The sequence below is a fragment of the Ambystoma mexicanum genome, chromosome 2p, assembly GCF_040938575.1.
Source record: "Ambystoma mexicanum isolate Mex_15411 chromosome 2p, UKY_AmexF1_1, whole genome shotgun sequence".
Lineage (NCBI taxonomy): Eukaryota > Metazoa > Chordata > Amphibia > Caudata > Ambystomatidae > Ambystoma > Ambystoma mexicanum.
Window position 1 is genome coordinate 1,064,389,977 of NC_090923.1, and position 18,655 is coordinate 1,064,408,631.

The 18,655-nt window shown below is 46.0% G+C and overlaps 1 protein-coding gene across 1 annotated transcript in view; it reads left to right on the forward strand.

Annotated features, from left to right (window-relative positions):
* The window catches only part of LOC138567113 (solute carrier family 22 member 6-A-like), a 303,311-nt gene that overhangs the window by 187,249 nt on the left and 97,407 nt on the right, over positions 1–18,655 (forward strand). The window contains exon 6 of the mRNA XM_069644996.1: positions 14,281–14,396. Within this exon, the coding sequence (XP_069501097.1) occupies positions 14,281–14,396 (116 nt within the window). The remainder of the gene's footprint in view (positions 1–14,280; positions 14,397–18,655) is intronic.

Sequence of the window (18,655 nt, forward strand, 5' to 3'; positions counted from 1 at the left end):
ATGGATATATTAACACAGGACCCCAATGCTAAAAGTAAAATAAAAAAGAAAGCAAAGGACTGGGATATGGTAAATAATGTTGATATTTTACACGAGAAGAAGTGATACCAGGTCTTAGACCGACAGGGTCGGCAAAGACGTAAGCCTTCCGGCTAATTGATAAAGTTTACCTGCATAGAGCTTAAGCATTTTATATTGCATCTACGAATAAACATCTTGCAGACAAGAGAGTTTACAGGAGCGTGGTTTGATGTACCATGAGAGGAAAGGTTATGTAGACGTTGTAGCGCAGTAATAGAAACTAGTCAACATATCCTGACCCAATGTAAATCCTTACGGCTTATGTATGATAAGGCTTATGGAAAATTCTTGATAAACCGGAGGACTGTGGATGGGATCAATTTTGGTCTGCTTCGGTGGTGATAACCTCAACAGCTTATGATATATAGAAAAGGATTCAAATAGAGGATGAAGTAAAAAGTATAGCATAAACGTGTATTTTAATGTAACTACAAAGTGAGAAATTGTTTATTAATGATCCTTTTGGAAATTTTATATGTGTTGTATTGATCTTTTAAGAAACGTTGTTTATTTTTGATAACCTTTTTGATATAAATGTTCTTAAAGTTTTAATGAATTAAACTAAACGCACAAAAGAAAATGAAGTCCCGCAGTCACCAGCAGGCAAACATAATGAGTGGGGGGATGGGACAACTCATTAGCACTATATTAGTTCACTCCTACTCACGATTAATAAGACTTGACCCGTCACATTCAGACAAACCTGGATTCTGCATTTGACCAGATCTAAGGGAACCAGTGCAGTGTGTGTGCAGTGTGTGTGCAGTGTGTGTGTTGTACCGCAGCTTATAATACCACCAAAGCCACAAAGGTGCTAGAACTTGCTCGATCCATACCCACAGCTATCCTCTTCTATTTAACCAAAAAGAAACTTCAATTAGTTCTCAGTTTTAACTTATTAAACTAGAAGCTGGGTATAAAAAATGTGTAATACGTTTCCCTTTGTAACCTTTTAAAGAGTACACCTGTGTAAGTAAAGCCAGCACAAAATAAAAACATCTATTGCCAACATTTAAAATGTGGTATATGCAAACAAACCTTGGCTAACATTGTAAGCAATATTCACTAAGTGTGCATGTAGCCCCCTGAAAGTACCGCCACTCGAGTAGGTGAAATTGGTACTTCTGGTTATTAAATTACACAACAGCAAGGATGCGAACAAAAAAACCACAATAAAAGCTGATGAGAAAATACATTGGTACAGGGTTATAGGAGGACGTGCACTTCGTCTAGTCACGAACACAACCACCTTTTTTGCAAAAACAGGAAAAAGCAATCGAGTTTAAAGACACGATGCAAAGAAAGATTTTACTATGCAGCGCAGCCTCTGTAAAGGATGTGCCGACGGCACTTCCTCTCCTCATCTGATGTCACATCCTGTTTAGGGGTTTGAGTGCAACTCACAAGATGCATGAAACCCGAAGTAGGAAAAAGACGTGCAGAAATGTTAACAATAAGACAGAGCATACGAGTTTTTGGCTCAGAAGTGGGCAGAAGATCAAACATTAACAGTCGGTACAAATATATTCTGTAATCTGTACAAACTGCCTACACCTTGAAAAAGCAAAACAGACAAAATGCATATGCAAGGTGGAACATGTTCCCCAATGACACCTGCTATCACCATAGTCCATATTCCTCGTTGCAGTTTAGCACCACTGGAACATGTCATGTAATACCAATTGTAATTTCAATCACTGTGCCGGCCACTGTAAAGAAAGGCCAGGCCCCTTGATTTCAGCATGCTGGGTTGTCTTCCCAGCATTACATCTGAAATGAATATATTTTGGGGGACTGCAAATTGGGTACTTTAAGTATGTGAATGAAATCCTCAGTTCAGGTGTGATCATTACGGTGTTTATTAAAGCCCCACAGCGCTGGTCCATGGGCCGGCTCTACTGGGTCCAAGATCTGGCATCAGATGTCTCCCCGGATCTCGGACCATGCCTGCCCCAGCCCTGACAAGGATTTACCGGGCCCCCAGCTCCGCAGAGGGAGGGACACCCTTGTTAACACATAGCGTGAGGCCTCTTTGTCCCTCGCCGACGCTGTGGGCTCGGTGATCTAATCTACTCTGTGTGCTCTAGAGCACAGAGCAGATTACATCACAGCAGTGAACCATTAGGAACGTCTTGTCCAAAACAATGGTCCCTTAAATGAGCCATGATTTATAAATCACTCGTATTTAAAAAAGCTCTTCTAGGCTTTTAAAGTACGAGTGATTTATAAATCTTGGCTCATTTAAGGGACTAATGGCTCCATGTGAAGAAATGCAAATCAGCATTTTCATTCCAAAAGCACAAAGAAAGCACCAGCATGCTGCCTAAATCTATGCCCTCTTCCAGGCCAATGCACTTTTATCACACAAAACAATTGAAAAACTACATTTTAACTATATCAGTTCCAGATGTCCATATTTAACACACCAAAAAAGTGTTTATTTTTGGTACATTGTAATATTTTCATCATATATGAACCCTTCATTTATCAAACATAGACGGGTGACCTTTTCAGACATTACATTTTGTTATAATATAAGTCTTGGAAGATTTTCAAACCCCAAAGGCCATTTTCTTGCTTTGTGCCTTTTGTGGAATTGGATTATGGTATTTGTAGTCTCCCATATGGGGGGAATAATGTCACAATTGTACATGTTTTGCCTAACACATTTCTATAAGGATTTATATATTTGTGTGAGTACCTTACTATGGTTTGTGTACTTTTGAAGCCATCTTTGTAAAGCAGAGTATTGTTGATAGCCAAACAGGGGGCTGAGGAGAGGAGATGATGAGAGGGCAAGTGAGTCATGAATATTTGCCCAGGATGTGTCAAGAGAGGTTGCAATCCTGGAGAATGGACCGGTTAGTTTTCCCCTGATTGTGCTGCTTTTCAGGGCACAAGGAAAGGATACATTTGGGTGGACAGTGCAACTTTTCAGAGGGCCTTGTTTTTCAAAGGCCAGCAAGCTTCCTCAAGTGTTTGGCTACTAGGATTTCACCCGGTTGTCATATTCCCAGTGTTGACACTTACCCACAAGACTACATAAAATTGTCATGAAAGCACGTCTCATATTTGGATTTTGTTTTCCAGGGACATTGCTCTATAGATTGCTGGGTTTAAAAGGTGAGCACCTTGTATACTTTGCCAGTGTAGTTGTTGGAAAATCTCACCTCTCAGGTTATTTTTGTGGTAATGGGATCCCAAAGCGATTCTATTAATGGGCGAGGCCTCAGAAAAGGCCAGCAGTCTGCTCACCATGGTGGGAGCAGATAGACATTGGTGCTGCACTGACATCCAGCGGCCACTTAGATTATTGCAGTTACTGACGGACATGATCGGGCCTCCATTTAAATTCTCTGCTGGATTGTTTTCTCTTGTCCCCTTGCACTCGGTGGGAGTGTGACAACCTGCCAAAAACTCAAAACACCCTATATTATGTATTTAACTACTGCAATCTAAAATGTTCAAGCGTAATAGTGTTGAGGACTGAGATTCTAGTAGGCTTGAATGCGCACACTGATGTGAAAGTGAATGTGCACCGACATACCCCTGTAACTTAGAATCATGTTAGAGTATGCATTTTTGTGTGTACGTTTGGCGTCGAGTAGCCTTTGCAAGCTCAGTTGTTTTTTGTCTATTGCAGTTGACGCTGGTATCCCCCGCACCAATCTTCAAGAATTCTATGTCGTTAGCGGGATGCATATTGGGCCAGATTTTCCAAAAATGGTGCACTTAAAAATAGCACAGGTGATGGGCTCTTTTCAGATAGCCTCTATTTGAAAGTGTACAAATCACTGTAAGGTGTCCCGTGCCTATTCAGGCGATCAGTTGCAGTGCACATGATATGCTAGCCAGAACCCTTGCATACATTACTAGAGGGGTAATGTGCTCCTGATACGAATGTAGCGCTGTTTCCTGGCCCTGGTTCATGCAAGGGTATTCTCTTCCCTTCCCCAGAGCATGGACAGTTCCCATGGATCCCACCACTCCCAGGCCCACTGGGTAAGGAGGGGCCCTGCACCTGCCAAATAAAATCGCTGTTAGGAGGAGATGGCCTACACCCTGAGTCCTTAGATAACAATGGACACAGACACCAGAGTGAATTTTAGTGGTATCCCAATGGAGGCCCCTCTTTATAAAACACAATGTTATGCTTTGAACCTTTTACCCTAGGATTCCCCCAACTAAACAGGGTTAAAGACTTCCCCGCCACCCATCCTGCACTTGCCACAGTAAGCACATTGCAGTCCTAGCAAGCACCTTCTGAAGACCAGGTGACTAACTCTCATTTTACGAAGAAGGCTTGGGGGAGGCAAAGGCCAGCACCCTCTGTGATGTTGGGCATAGGGCTGGAACTCACTGGGGTACTGCATCTTGCCTGCCAGCAGATTGACCAGCAGAGAACATGTGTGATTTGTCTTTGTATTCGCCTTGGAGAGAACTTTAACCCTTTTACTGCTTGCCACCAACGGGGGCGTGCAAAGCTGCTAGTGCCAACAGAAGCTTTGTCACATTGCCAGTTGGTCTTAGATGTGTATAGATATACTTTCCCCTGCCCCCTTATGGACCCTACATATATGTCCTAAGAGCTAAATGGAAACCATATTCTGTGGACTTATGTACATGTCCAAAGGCCAATCAAAAGGTTAAGTCACCCCCCCTTAATAAATGATCATGATATGATATGATATTTTATTTGCATCGCGCTCGTACACAAGTGCTTCAGAGCGCGATAAAATTACATGAGTTCTTGGAATGAGACTCTGCGCCATTCGTTGGTGGGAATGTAACCTTATACACAGAGGGTGTAACCTTATTATTCATTTTAACAATCAGAATTTAAATAGCATAGTTATTAGAAGTGGTCTAGTTGTGGCCTGTAAGGAGGTCTGGACTGGTTTAGGTTAGTAGACTATCGTACCACGAATGGTTAAAAAAGGATACAAAGGGTGTAGGATTCGACAGTTCTGTGTTAGAACAGAGAGAATGTCCCGGGACCATAGACCTCCAGGGAATGAGCACAGCAAGGCCAGCAATTAATGAAAGCAGTGGAGGATGACAGACAGGGTTCTGGAAAAGCAGTCCTGGAGGTCAAGAAGGAAAAGGTCATCTGGGAGGTCAGATGTCAAAAAGTAGAAGGTGTGGTGGTTGTATAGCCTGGGGGCTATGGGACAGTGGGGCGACTGAGCTTGGTTAGATTTGTTTAAATGGGGGATTCACCACGTATTGGTTTACATTTTGGGGGGGGGTGTACTATGTATGGTGATGAGGGCACAAATACAGCTTGGCTCTTCCTAAGACTCAAGTGGTGTTTTTGCCAACTTTAGCACAGTCTCATTGGTTCTTTTGAATGTTTTCACTCCCACATGCCTCCCACAGTACTATATGTGATTGGCGGTGAAGTCGATGCTTAAGGTGTACTGTTTATGTTATTTATTTATTTGGAGTTTTGTAACACGCTACATGCAAGGAATCAACCAATTGCATATTCAAATGAAAGTAGGCCTTGGCATAGGGGGCATGCAAACTACATGGATTGGACACAACGGGAGGGGACATCAGAGGGCGAGGGTAAAAAGACCAAAGTTATCAATGAGCCCAATGCCTGATTATCCCTAAGGTGGGACTAATCGCTGTTGTGCAATTCTGGGGTCTTAGCCAAATTTCCAAGACTAGAGTAGCCTATAGCACCAGTCTACTTATATAGCATAGGCCCATTTTCTGGGCCAAGACACCATTTGCACAGCCAGGGTTTTTTGGACTAGCAATTATTAGCCTGGACAAAAGGTGTTGGAGATCCTCCAGTGTCTTTACTGCATGTTACTGTTTGCGTCCCAGGTGGAGTGGGAGTGAATTAGTTGACATGGGGAAGCAGGGACAAGATGATGCAAGGCCTTCTCTTGTAAAACCCATCTCCACTCAAGGCAAAGCTAATTTTGAGAAACGAGCAGGTACTGCCATTGCAAGGAAGAGCACCTTCAGTTCCTTCTTGAAACAAAGTTTGCTTTCTTGGGCTCTCAAAGTTGGCAGCAGTTATTTCTGTAACTTGGGCCCCACCACTCCAATTACGATATCTGCTTTTCACTGGCACCAGTGTCTAGCTACTCTGCTCGAAGATTTAATTGTTCTTATTGGAGGATACCACTGCGGTTATTTCCTTTGATGATATAGGATGCGCCATTGTCTCGGGAGGATAGCTCAGCAGCAACATGCTCGCCTTAGAAGCAAGACTACACAGAGACACACAGGTCCGAACCCCATGTCCGCGTTTAGAAACTTCTGTGTATTAAGCACGTTATAAACAACCCATCATATCATAGTACCAGACGACATGTTGGACCAGACAAAGGGTTTATAGTGAGAATCTGTGTTCAGTCAGAAGTGACCAAAGCCTCATTAGCCCTATGTGGACATTGCCTCTCCTTCTCAAAGCAAGGATCATTCGAGCTGCCCAGTTGTGGACTAATTGCAAGGGATTCAACATGATTTTCAGCAATCCTATATAAATGCAGTTAGCAGAGTCCAGTTTTGACAAGCCAAGAGATGGATGGCTTCAACCTTGTGTTCGAAGTCTACCAAGAAGAGGATTCTTCATAATCCGAACAGCTGAAAATATATCTGTTTCACAAATAAGTGGACATGTCTATGGAAGCTCAGAGTACAAGATGACCCTTGCGTTTCATAGTGATAAAGACTGAGTTGGGGTTCCCTATTGCAGCTGGCGAACTTTCTCTGGGCCGCAGACCAGTATGCAAGTTTTGCAGCCATTGAGGATCAGTGAGCTGGACAATGTAGCCTCAGATGTTGTGAGCATTACTTTGTGGTTTGCCCAATTGGATGAGAAACTGGGAATCATAAGCATGTAGTTAAAATGGGCACACACACGATTCTAGGGGAGAGGCAATAGGCTGCTATGCATTCTAAAGTTAAGCATCCTTGGGCAGAGGGCATATTCCTTTTGGATGCCATACGGTAGGTTTCCATTTTGAACAATAGAAATGTGTAACACTGTCATTGATGAATGAACGAAGCCTTACCAGGGCAGTTACGTTAATCTTATGCTCATGTCTTAGTGGCGGAGGAGGGTCCTACAATCAACAGTGTTGTACATTGCTGACAGTTCCAACAGTATCATGGCTGTGGGCAATTAACACACAGGGGTTTCAGGATCTCCTCAAATGTTAGCCATGGTGGCTTCAGTGCCGCGGGTGAGTCTGCAACTAGAGTGCCAGTAATGGAACAGGCTATTCTCGTCATTGTGTTTTTGTAGTTGGCCCTTGACCAGTTTTTCCAATAGCTTCACCACATAAGCAAGGTTGGAAATAGGGTGAAACCTGACTAGGATGGCTGTTTCAGCATTTGGTTTCTTTAAGAGTAGGGTCACCAAGGCAGTCATGAAGAGCCGAGCTTTTTTCCAAGGATGCATTGCATTAAGCCAGTGTAATGAGGCGCTGCTTTAGTATTGACACTTCGCAAAGATGAACATGCATTGGCAAAGCTTTGGATTTTAAGGGTCCCTGTAGTAAAGCTGTGATTAATATTGTACAAAATGATTAGAAGTTAGGTATGCTACGGATCACCTCTTTTGGGGGATTTGAGATGGACTAAGTTTGCTGACCTAATTCCTTATGTGAAAAATGTTAGATGGAAACATGCCTACTATGCTTCCGAGCTTCATTGTGGGAGAATGTAGAGGGTTTGACTGAGGACCAACTGCTAATTCGTTAAGGAAAAGGCCTCCTATAGGAGGTAATATGGTCTGGATACTGGTTAGAACATGTAGATCTGAATTTAACACTCTGTTAAACTCTGGTCCTATTGCAACTTTGCAGCTAAAACATTACCATCACCGGTTCAGCGACTGGCCAAAATACCAGCACACCTCGGACACGCACACACTCCCCTGCCAGAAACAGTAATGCCGGCATGGTAGAATTACCACTGTCAGCAGCAATTCGCCATTATTACCAGCAGAAGTGTGCCAGTAATGGTGGTACCGGCAACCAAACTGCTGGAATTACCTGTGCTGGAATTAGCATCACTGCCGGAACAGGAAACTGACCTAAAGTCTGCCTAAGGAAGCCAAAGTTTACGGAGGCAGAGCTGGCTGCACTGTCAGACACAGTATTGCAGCACGCAGAGGCCATCTTTGGGGATGGCTAGAGGAGGAAGACAGCTATCGGTCAACCACTCCATCCTCAAACAAAGGATCCATGACACCCTTGGTACCTCGGAGCAGGCATGGACTGGCTGGCCTTCTTCCTAACTGACCACTCCTCCCAAGTCATCCTGGGCACCTTCTCCTCTCCTACTTGCTTCTCCACCTGTGGTGTCCCCCAGGGCTCTATTGTCTCGCCTTGGCTCTATAACATTTACCTTAGTCAGCTGACACTCCTCATCTACTCCTTCTCCCCCAACTTCCAGTGTTATGCTGATGGCACACTTTTCTTCAAACTTCCTGCTGACACTCTTGCACCTTCCATCATCCATGACTGCCTTTCTGCCATCCAGGCCTGGTGCACTTCCATTGATCTCTGCCTCAATGCCAGCAACACAGAGATCCTTCCCATTAGGACCCCTACTTCCGACTTCTTCCCTTCACTCTGGCCTTCCTCCATGGGATCTCCCCCTGCTCCCTTTTCTGAAGCCAGAAACCTTGGAGTCATCTTTGACTCCTCTCTCTTCTTCCTCCCTCACACTCAGGACATTGCGAAGAAGTCCCACTTTCAGCTGTTCCTTCTCAAAATAATTCTACCTTTTCTCACCTTCCCCCAGAAGCTCAATGTTACCAAAGCCCTTGTTCTCTGTAGGGTTCACCATTGCGATAGCCTCCTCCCGAATCTACCTTCTTCCACTCTGCGACCCCTCCAGCTAATCCAGAATAGTGCAGAAAGACTTATGCTTGTCCTCAAGCCCAGGGACTGCATCTCTCCTGCCCTACAAAGTCTTCACTGGCTCCTGGTTGCTTCACAGATTAAATTCAAATCCCTATGTATCATCCACAAGGCTGTCTGGGGCTGGGAACCACACTATCTGCAGCTCCCTCTTACTAAATATTCCCCCTCTAGACGCCTGCGCTCCTCTGGCATCAACTTTTTGTGTGTAAAGGGTTTCACTAAACAGAGGGCAGGAGGTCGATCGCTTTCCTCAGCTGGATCCCTTCTTTGGAACAGCCTCCCCCTCCCTCTTTGTCTTGAGCAGGACTTTCTTAGGTTCCGGAAGCTCCTCAAGACTTTCATTTTTACCCCCCTCTCCTCTGCTAATCACACAGTTGCTTGTTTGGTTTTCAGGGCCCTCATACATTTTCTGGGCCCTGACCTCCTACACCAAATCTCCTCCAGCTTCTGTCTATCCTCAGCACTTCCCTTGGCTCACCCTCCACCACAGAGGCTCGCACTTACCTTTCATTGCACTTGACCTGTTTCTCACCCATGAACACTCCAGCACCTATCCTGTTCCCTCTCCCTTCTGCACTTGCACGTTCTGAACACTCACAAGGCATAGTAGGTTTGTTCTCCCCCCCACACTGTATTTAATATTTTGTATGCATTTTAATTGTTTCACATCCCCTTGCCTCCTCCCTGTTGCCCTGTGGGTGCATTGAAACTGGATTTACTTCCTGTATAAGCACCTAACAAGCAAACAATAAATAAACAAATAAATATAATACAATCTGGTCAAAGGTGGCAGATAGGGTCACGGCCGTGGTGACTGTCCCCGAAATGCTGAGGCACTGCCACAAGCGATGGGACGACTTGCAACTAAGGGACCCAAGCGATGGGACGACGTGCACCAAAGGGTTCGCAACCTCCTAGCCACACACAGGAGGGAATCTGCTGCCACAGGAGGGGGGACGGTGGCACCCCTGAACCTCATGCCCTGAGAGGACATGTGCAAATCCATCATGCACATGGAGGGCATAGAGCTGGGACCCAAGGTGATGGTAGTAAGTACAACAATCCCCATGTAAAAGCAAATGTTGAGTACAAATACATGCATCCCCAGGCAAAGACACACCAAATGGGCAAGGGAACATGTCCAACACATGTCAGTCACAGTAATTGACCACACTGCTGCAATCACGACACCCGTGGTCAGTGTCCCCACTGTCCCTACTGTGCCCTCCATACTACCAGAGGAACAGCAGCCACTAGGCCATCATGACAGGCACACCACAGATGAGAAGGAGGAGGAGGAGGACGAGGATGGCACCCCCTACCCAACATCCTGTTCAGCTCTACAACACCTCACAGCCCCCCTCCACTGCTACAGCCCAGCAACCATTCACTTGATGCATGCCTGCATGCAATTGAGGAGTGCCATGGTGGTAGACATGGGTGGGGGCCTGGTGGAGGCTGCCCCTGGTGGCTCTGCCACAGCCGAGGCCATGAGCCATGCCCTACATTTGACCCTGGAGCACATGCAGGGCTAGGGGTCTGACCCAACATCATTGGTTGCTACAATCCAGAGCTCCCTGCATGGTAGCTCAAGGTGCCACTCCCTGCCACTCTGGGCCCTAATGGAGTCTGCAAAGGGCCCCATGCCAAGGAGGGGCCGGAAGTGGATGTACAATGACTGGGTGCTTCCCTGGGTGTGTTTGGTGGGGGGTGGGAGCTTTGGGGCGGGTAGGCTTTTGTTTTTTGATGGGGAGGAGGGGAATACTTGGTGGGTGGTGTTTGGGGAGTCGCAGGGGGTGTAGGGCTTGTGTGGATTTATGTTGTTAGTTAATACGTAGCTGTCACCTGCATCACTGACTGGACATTCCTTCTTTCCTATCAAGTGTTTACTGTGATGGTGCATGATGCCTTCAAAGGTGTAAGGGGTGTACAGAGTGGAGGGGATAGTAAAATAAATTCTCAATCAGTTCTTGCCAGGCAATGCACCCATCCCTGGCTTCTATGCACATGTGCATGGCCCGACTGACAATGCATCATCATCACCCTCTGGTGGAGGAACTTCCAGATCTGGGGGTAGGGGTATGTTGTGCCTGATGCAGATGTTGTGCAAGATTGCACAGGCCAAGACTACCTGCCCCACCTTCTCTGGCCTGTACATGAGCGCACTCCCAGACCATTGTAGGCATCTTGAACGTGCCTTCAAGAGCCCAAAAACCTGCTCAATGCTTACCCAGGTCCTCACAAAAGCCCTGTTGTATGCCACGTCTTGCAGCGTCTGGGGATTCCTCATAGGGGTCATCAGCCATGGAAGCAGCAGGTATCCAGAGTCACCTACAAGGGGTAAGGACACTGGTGTGAATAATGATGCACATCAGTGGTGTTTCCTGCGGCTGGCAGAATCTCAATGGTAAGTATGTACCTATGTACTGCACTTCCCCCTCCCCTTTACCCCCGCACTTTTCCCCTTCCCCAATCCCCTGCACTTGTGCGATCTCAATGTTACCTGGCCTAGTAGGATCGCTGTCTCTGTCTTCCCTCTGTTTCCCCTCCCTTGCCTCATCGCGCCTTGAAACACTTGTGTATAGGCGCATTTTAAATGCCATATCATGTCTTATCATATCATATCATATCATATGTGCATGCAGGTCCCATGTACCATTGTGCCACACTGGTTCACGTTATAGTCCTTGCATGCGTTTTGCACTGCCCAGGGGGTGTTGCATTCTGGTACCTGTAGTGTATTCTGTGTGGATGTCCTGCTGGGTTGGAAATGGCCTGTTCAGTGACTGCTAAATCTCCGGTCATGTGATACTTCTGTGTGTTGTGGCCTGTGAAAGGAGGGGTGCACTGGTAGGTTGTGCATATGAAGGGTGTTCGCATGACATGCATTTGTGACATTGTTGTGCCCTCCCCTCCCCCATTCTGCTAGGTAGATGGTATTGCACATCTACTCCCCCAACATCCAGGTCCTTTGTCCTCTGTGATTGTAGGCCGGCAGCGGGCTGTTCCGAAGGACCATTGCATCATGGGTTGATCCTGGCAATCGGGCACAGCAGTGCGTGATGGTCAGGTCGGTGTTACAGGTGTCCTGGACATTGAGGGAAAGGAACTGCTTCTGGTTCCTATAGATCTCCTCTGAGGCATGGGGGGCCACCAGCTGAACATGCGTGCAGTCCAATGCTGCCACCACATTAGACATACCCGCAATTGCATAGAAGAGGACTATGGTGGCGTTGAACTGTTGAACTGTGTCTGGGTGGTGGGGAGAGCGATGTGCTGGCCCACATGGTGCAGGAGGGCCTCCAGGACCTGCACTAGCACTCTGCAGAATGCAGGCTGCAAAATGCTGTGCAGCTGGCTCACAGAGTACTGGAACGTGCCACTGGCCAGGACATGCAGAAGCGACACCAGCATTAGCAGTGGTGGTGTGGCTGTCCTGGTGCCAATTATGTTCTCAATGTCCTCCTGGATATGTGTCAGGAGGTCAAGTATGATCTCCCTGTTTAGGCGATACAGGGTTAATATCTGACTGTCAGTGAGGGTCCAGGGTGTGGCCCTTGAACGAGGGATCAACGCAAGCCTCTGCCTCTCTACCTGCATCACCATCATCCTCCTCCTCATCCTGCTCCTTCTTTCCCTGGTCTCCTGTTACCTCTGCTGGTCCCCCAAACCCTGCAGCTGTAGATTGCCATGTAGCAACTCCAGCTCCATGTTTGTAGCAATGAGTGACAGCATGGTTGTGTTGGGAAGTGTTTTTGGGGTAGGTGTGGTCCTGTGTGCATAGGTTGTACCTTAGTAGATTGGGTGCACCTGTGGCCTTATTTCCTTCATCTGTGTCCATTTACCTGCTGCTCTGAGGTGATGTTATATCCGCCTTAGTTTTGCCAGTATTACCTGAACAAATCTGCCGGTATTACCGGAATATCCAATCTCGTGATATGCCGTTGATACCATTGTGCTGGTATTACCGGTGCAGAATTCTGGCGTTGCTGGTATTGTCATTGCCGGTATTACTGATGCCAGTCATTCTGGATTTGGTGATATTGGTGCTGGGTAATTCCGGCAACTCTGTTCCGGCAAGCTCAGACTTTGCAGGACCAGTAGAATTGCTGGTAAACGGTATTACCAGCACTTTTACCATGTACCAGCGAACTTGTAATGAGGCCCTGTGTCGTTTGAGGTGGTTTGTGTGAAGTATGGAGGCCTTGGGTGCTTGAATTTAAATTCCAAGGAAACTGGGAGGTTGGGAATGTTTTTAAGGAGAAGGGACTGGTAAAATGGAGACAATGCATTTTTTGCTGGTTTATGCAGACCTTTGATTTGCAATGTGCGAATTTGAAGTATTATTCGGAAGTGATGATGCAGATGTGTATTTTGGAATGTTTTATAAGCATGTATTGCAGGTTTAAACTGTGCAGTAAAATATAATTTGTGTTGCTTTGTGAGCTTTGAATGGCAAATATAAAATAGAAACTGTGTTAACACGAGTACACTTTAAATTACTGTCAATTTCAAGGGTTATTTGTGCTGATTACTTTTAACCTAACTTGGTGAACATACTAGACTGTTAGGGTTACATTGTGGGCGGTTTATATTTGGTGTTTAACGAAAAGTGGTTCGGTGTGGCTGTCGCTGGCTCTTTGCCCCTTTCTACTAGGATGAAGTGTACCCCCCCCCATTACATATAATTGGATTTGAATGATTCCCATCTGGCGTAGAAAGCAGCTGTTTTTTTTTATTTGAAACCTGGCGTCGAAAGCAGCAAGAAATCACAAAAAAAAAAATGTAAGTAAAAAACCCACACTATCGAATATTGTTTTTATCACCCAAGAATTAGGAGCCGGCAGCCCTGTGTAACCTGAGTCTGCCAGCAAAGTCTCCTTTTACAACCAAAAGGTTCTTCTTCACTGCTACTAGTGTACTGTTTAGTGCTTATTCAAAACCTCTCAGATTGCAGATCGAAGGGTTTGGATCAAGTCTTAACAGCTGCTATGTATGCCAGATGTGTGTAGTAAAGGGGGGAAGAGGTGGCCCTGCACCTTATCCTGGACGAGATGGCATTGGTTGAAGAGAAATTTTGACTTTGAGGGAGATCCAAAGAAATCAAGCCATCTTCTGACGGGTTTCGCGATAGGGCTCCCAAAGCAATTTTCCAAAGTTAGATCACATTGCAACTCAAAATGTTGACTTCAGTGTTACAAAGTTTACCTGATTGCTGGCACCAGCTGTCGATCATGGTTCATGTTAATGCCACGCATGGCTTGGAACTGAACCCACGTCACAAATCTTTCTTTCTTTACAGAGCCTGAAAATTGACTTACTAAAAGAAACAGCTGCCTCAACATCTTCGTACTCGGTTATCGATCTGGTGCGCACTCGCAACATCCGCCGGATAACCATCTGCATCTCCTTCGTCTGGTAAGATGGGTTGGGAAAAGTAACCGACTGCCCAAGCAGAAAAGGCCAAACTGGTTGCTTGCATATGCTCATCTGCAGCCACCTCGTGCTGTCCTTTTTGTTAAGGTTCTTTGAGATATCAATATGTGTCACTTTTTGGAGCAGACCACATTTCCACTCACGCCTGCTGTACTCAAAGTGATGATTAGAGGACAGCACTGCATCCACATTCAAACATACTTGCCTGACACAGGGTCGGCCTTTTTACTTGATGTTCGCATTCGTGTTGGCTACTCCTCCACAGCAATCAATGTGGAGAGTCATGTCAACGCTGCAACTCATGCAAAACAGCCGAAGGCTCAAGTCTAGTGATCAAGGCTGAGGTTTGTGAAATCGCGCACTCTGCCCCCTCTGCCACCTTCTCAGATGTAGAGCCTAGGACATGCCATTGAGTCAAGCATTTCTGATCTCCTCTTGTGATCGCCATGATCATAGTGTTTAAGTGGCTTACTAGAGGCACACAGAACTATCCCTAGAAATCCAGAATGGTGAAAACACAGACAGACCATTTGTATGCAGATATTGATGGTGAAATCCTAACAAACTTCTGGAAAGCCCCAAAGGGCACTCTAGTCTAATACAATCAGTGGTAGAAGTGTATAAAAAAAAGTAGTGGAACTGTGGTCTCGGAAGGGGAGAGGGTAGGTGGAATCATAGTGCAACATGTGTCAATGTGTTGCAGCCGGTGCACTGCAACAGTCTAAGACACTAGTAACTAAGGCTCCTATTACACTTTTACCCTTTCACAGCGACATGAATGGACAAATCCTCGGTTGCCAGTCAAAGGATCGAATCTAAAGGGTCGACAGGTCAAAGGATCGACACCAAAGTGTCGACAGGTCAAAGGACCAAATTTTTGTTTTGTTTTTTTGGGGGGGGTCCTCCCCAACCCCCTTTTTTTTGCTAAAAAACACTTTTTTTTCCCTAAATGAAAACCTAAAAAAAATATATATAATTTTAAAAAAAAATTCGATCCTTTGACCTGTCGACCCTTTGGTGTCGATCCTTTGACCTGTCGACCCTTTAGATTCGATCCTTTGACTAGACACCCAAATCCTCTACATGGAATGGTGAATATGGCCGTAAAAAGTAGAGGAATGGTAAACAGAAAAAAATAAAAGTAGTGGAACACCGCTCCCAACCGTTCCCGCTCACTTCGATCAGTGAATACATTACATCGGAAATTCATAATCAGACACCCCTAGATCAAACATCAGCATGCAGGAAATCAACAGTCTGCAGACTCTAAAAAGCAAGATGTCCTGTTATTCTGATGGGATGTTTCATGAGATGCTATAATGGAGCTCTATAGAGATGCAGCAAAACGCGCTAAAACTTAAATCTGATCCTACACTATGGACACTTGGGACAAGGTGTGAAGGATTAGTCACCGAACATCTCCAAAAAGATGCCCAGTACCTAAGTAACTACAGAAGGATCTGTGACGGCAGGAGAATAAGAGCAAGTATTGGCAGAGCCAATAGTTTGGGATTTTGTAAAGACCTTGTATATGCATTTAATGCGTATTACTATCATACATCTACGGCCCAGAATGTTTGGCAACTGTTGGCATCTGTAGAAAAGTCACCTGTCCTACCCTTGGGGTAAAAAGTGGAAAGGCCAAAGGAGGTCGGCGCTGTTGCCCACTAAGCTGTGCTGGCCCTGGGAGCAGTGCAGGGAGAATCTCCTGGTATATGCCACCATGCCCCAGTAAGCTGGCAGGGTTCATCGCAGGGACATATGACATGTCTGTACCCCTTTGAGTGAAGCTCCTAATCGGAGTGGAACCCCTGAAGGAGGCACCACTTCTTATGTAGTTGGCCTCGGGTAGTTATCAATCTGGGTTCAGCAGGTCCCTTAACCACCAAAGAAAGCTCTGACAGGCTACCCCCAACCTGTGGGTTGTTGCCTTGAGCCTGTTGTGAAAGATGTCCTTAGACCCTAACAGCAAAGATGGCATTGTTATATGGGGCCCATAGCACAGAAAAGACATTTCTGGCAATCGAAATACAGCAAGACAAGCCCACACCACATGACACTCATCACCTGCCAAAGAACCTTGGATTGTCAGAACTGCATGCACAATCTGAACTGGTAGAAGCCGCACGCAGTAAAGAACTGCTGGAGTAGGTCTTCTCCGCGCAGGCAGGGTAGGATGATCGATGAGGTGGAGAGAAAGGCGCAGCAGCTGAAGAGTGTGGCAGAGGAGAGAAGGAACATCAGCCGTAGCAAGGGGGATTCAGAAAATATCAAAGGAGGAGAGGAAAAAAGAGATACAGCGAGGAGGTTGGAGGTGACAGAGTGGGTGCCGAGCAGGAGCATATCAAGGAAGAGGATGGGAGAGACCAGAATAAGGTGGGGAGAAATAAAAAAGAAAACAATTGTAAAGAAGCAGTAGGGAGAGATTTAGAGGAGCTTGAGAGGGACATCAGAGGACACGAGGAGAGGTGACATAAGTGGGTTCAGAGAACCATCCAAGGAAGCGAAGGGGAGAGGCCTAAGAAGGCGCTTGGTAGGGACATTAGAGGATGCAAGGAGGAGAGCTGTTAGGAGGAGTGTAGAGGATACTTCAGCAGCTGGGTAGAGTGGCATGCTAAAGGAAAGGAGCTGGCACAATACCAGCCAGACCAGAGAAAGCTGAGGGGGAGTGGAGGTACAGGAGCATGGCAGTCCGTCATGGAGGGGCGAGAAGGATGGAAGCAGAGAGGGGAAGATAAAGAAAGAAGCGGTTCCCTTAGGGGCAACGTTGTTGCGAACCTTTGAGGAGGCACAGAAGAACGGGTTGTTGGGGTTTAGAGCTAGGACCCTGAGCCACAAAGGGAGAGGGCATCAGCAGACGCAACGGACAGCCCAGCATAGATGACCAAGAGGAGAACCTGAATCAATGAAACCAGAAGTAAAACGTTTGGGGACATTTAAACCACACCCCACCCTCAGACTGTGAGTGTCTGAGAATTGACAAAATACTATGGGGAGAGGACCTGGATTGAGGAATAGAGAAAGTCAAACCTGATTATTATTGAGAAGAGTTTTACTTTATCCAGAGACTTGTGTTATGCGCAGAAACATTTGTTATTGTTGGAAATATAAGGAGACGGCACACTGTGATTGTGTTACATAATTGTTCCTATATTGTTCACGGGAAGAAACTTAAGGAGACACCATCCTGACCCTGAGATATAGAGTTACTTGGCTGATTTTGCCCAAGATGAAACTACCTTAAATACATCAATACTTAATCCTCCTACTTCCGTGTCTGTATGATCATGAACACACTCGTCTTTGAGGCACGTGTGTCCAGAGCTTCCATCATCACCAGAGATTGGCCCGAAATGCCCAGGTACACAGCTCTTTTCTATGTGCCGCCATGAAATGCCCCGGTGCTCACATCATTGTAGGATATTGCCACGGAACTCACATCAGCACCAGAAATGTACATCCAATGTCAAAGTACTCACTCCATGGCTAAGGATTGCCGTGAATTGGCCAGGTACTCTACTTAGAGCATGGGCAAGGATTGGCGTCAACGGTCTAGGTACTCACGCTATTGATGGAGATTTTCTTCAAACTGTCACCTATATTCCCTATAGCTGCCAATGTGTGTTAGTCTTCCACATGCACTGGTGCTACCGAGCACCCAGCCAATACCAAGCTTGTTTAATTAGGTGGTAGGAACATGAGTGACGAACTGAAGCTACACTAAGACAGCAGCAACACGACTGCACTGGGTTGGTGTGTGTGCCGTAGATGGGAGAGGCTGTTTGTGCATGTGCAGTTTGTTGGATTATGCTCTGTGTGCAGGTATATCTCAGTATGATGGTTTATGTGCATGGAGTGTATGTGTGTGTGAAGTGTGGGGTGTGTGCAGTGTGTAGGCAATGCATGGGGTCAACTATTTGGGAAGCGGGTGTGTAGGGGAAACGTGTGTGGAGGCCAATCTGTATGTATAGGGGCAGTGTTTGCGTGTGCTCCGTGGGCACTATGCGTGCAGGGCAGTGTGTATGTGGCTAAGGGCTGGGCAGTGAGAAACAAAGGGATTCATTTGGTCAAGTAGCCCCTTCTGAATGCCCAAGTGCTACTGGGTGAAAATGTTTGCAATGCTAAACCAATGCTTTCTACCTATGATAGCGAGCTAAGAAGATGGATTGAAGTAACCGATTGCTATTAACAGCTATTTAGACGACCACACACGGTAACAAGCATTGACAATGCCAAACGTT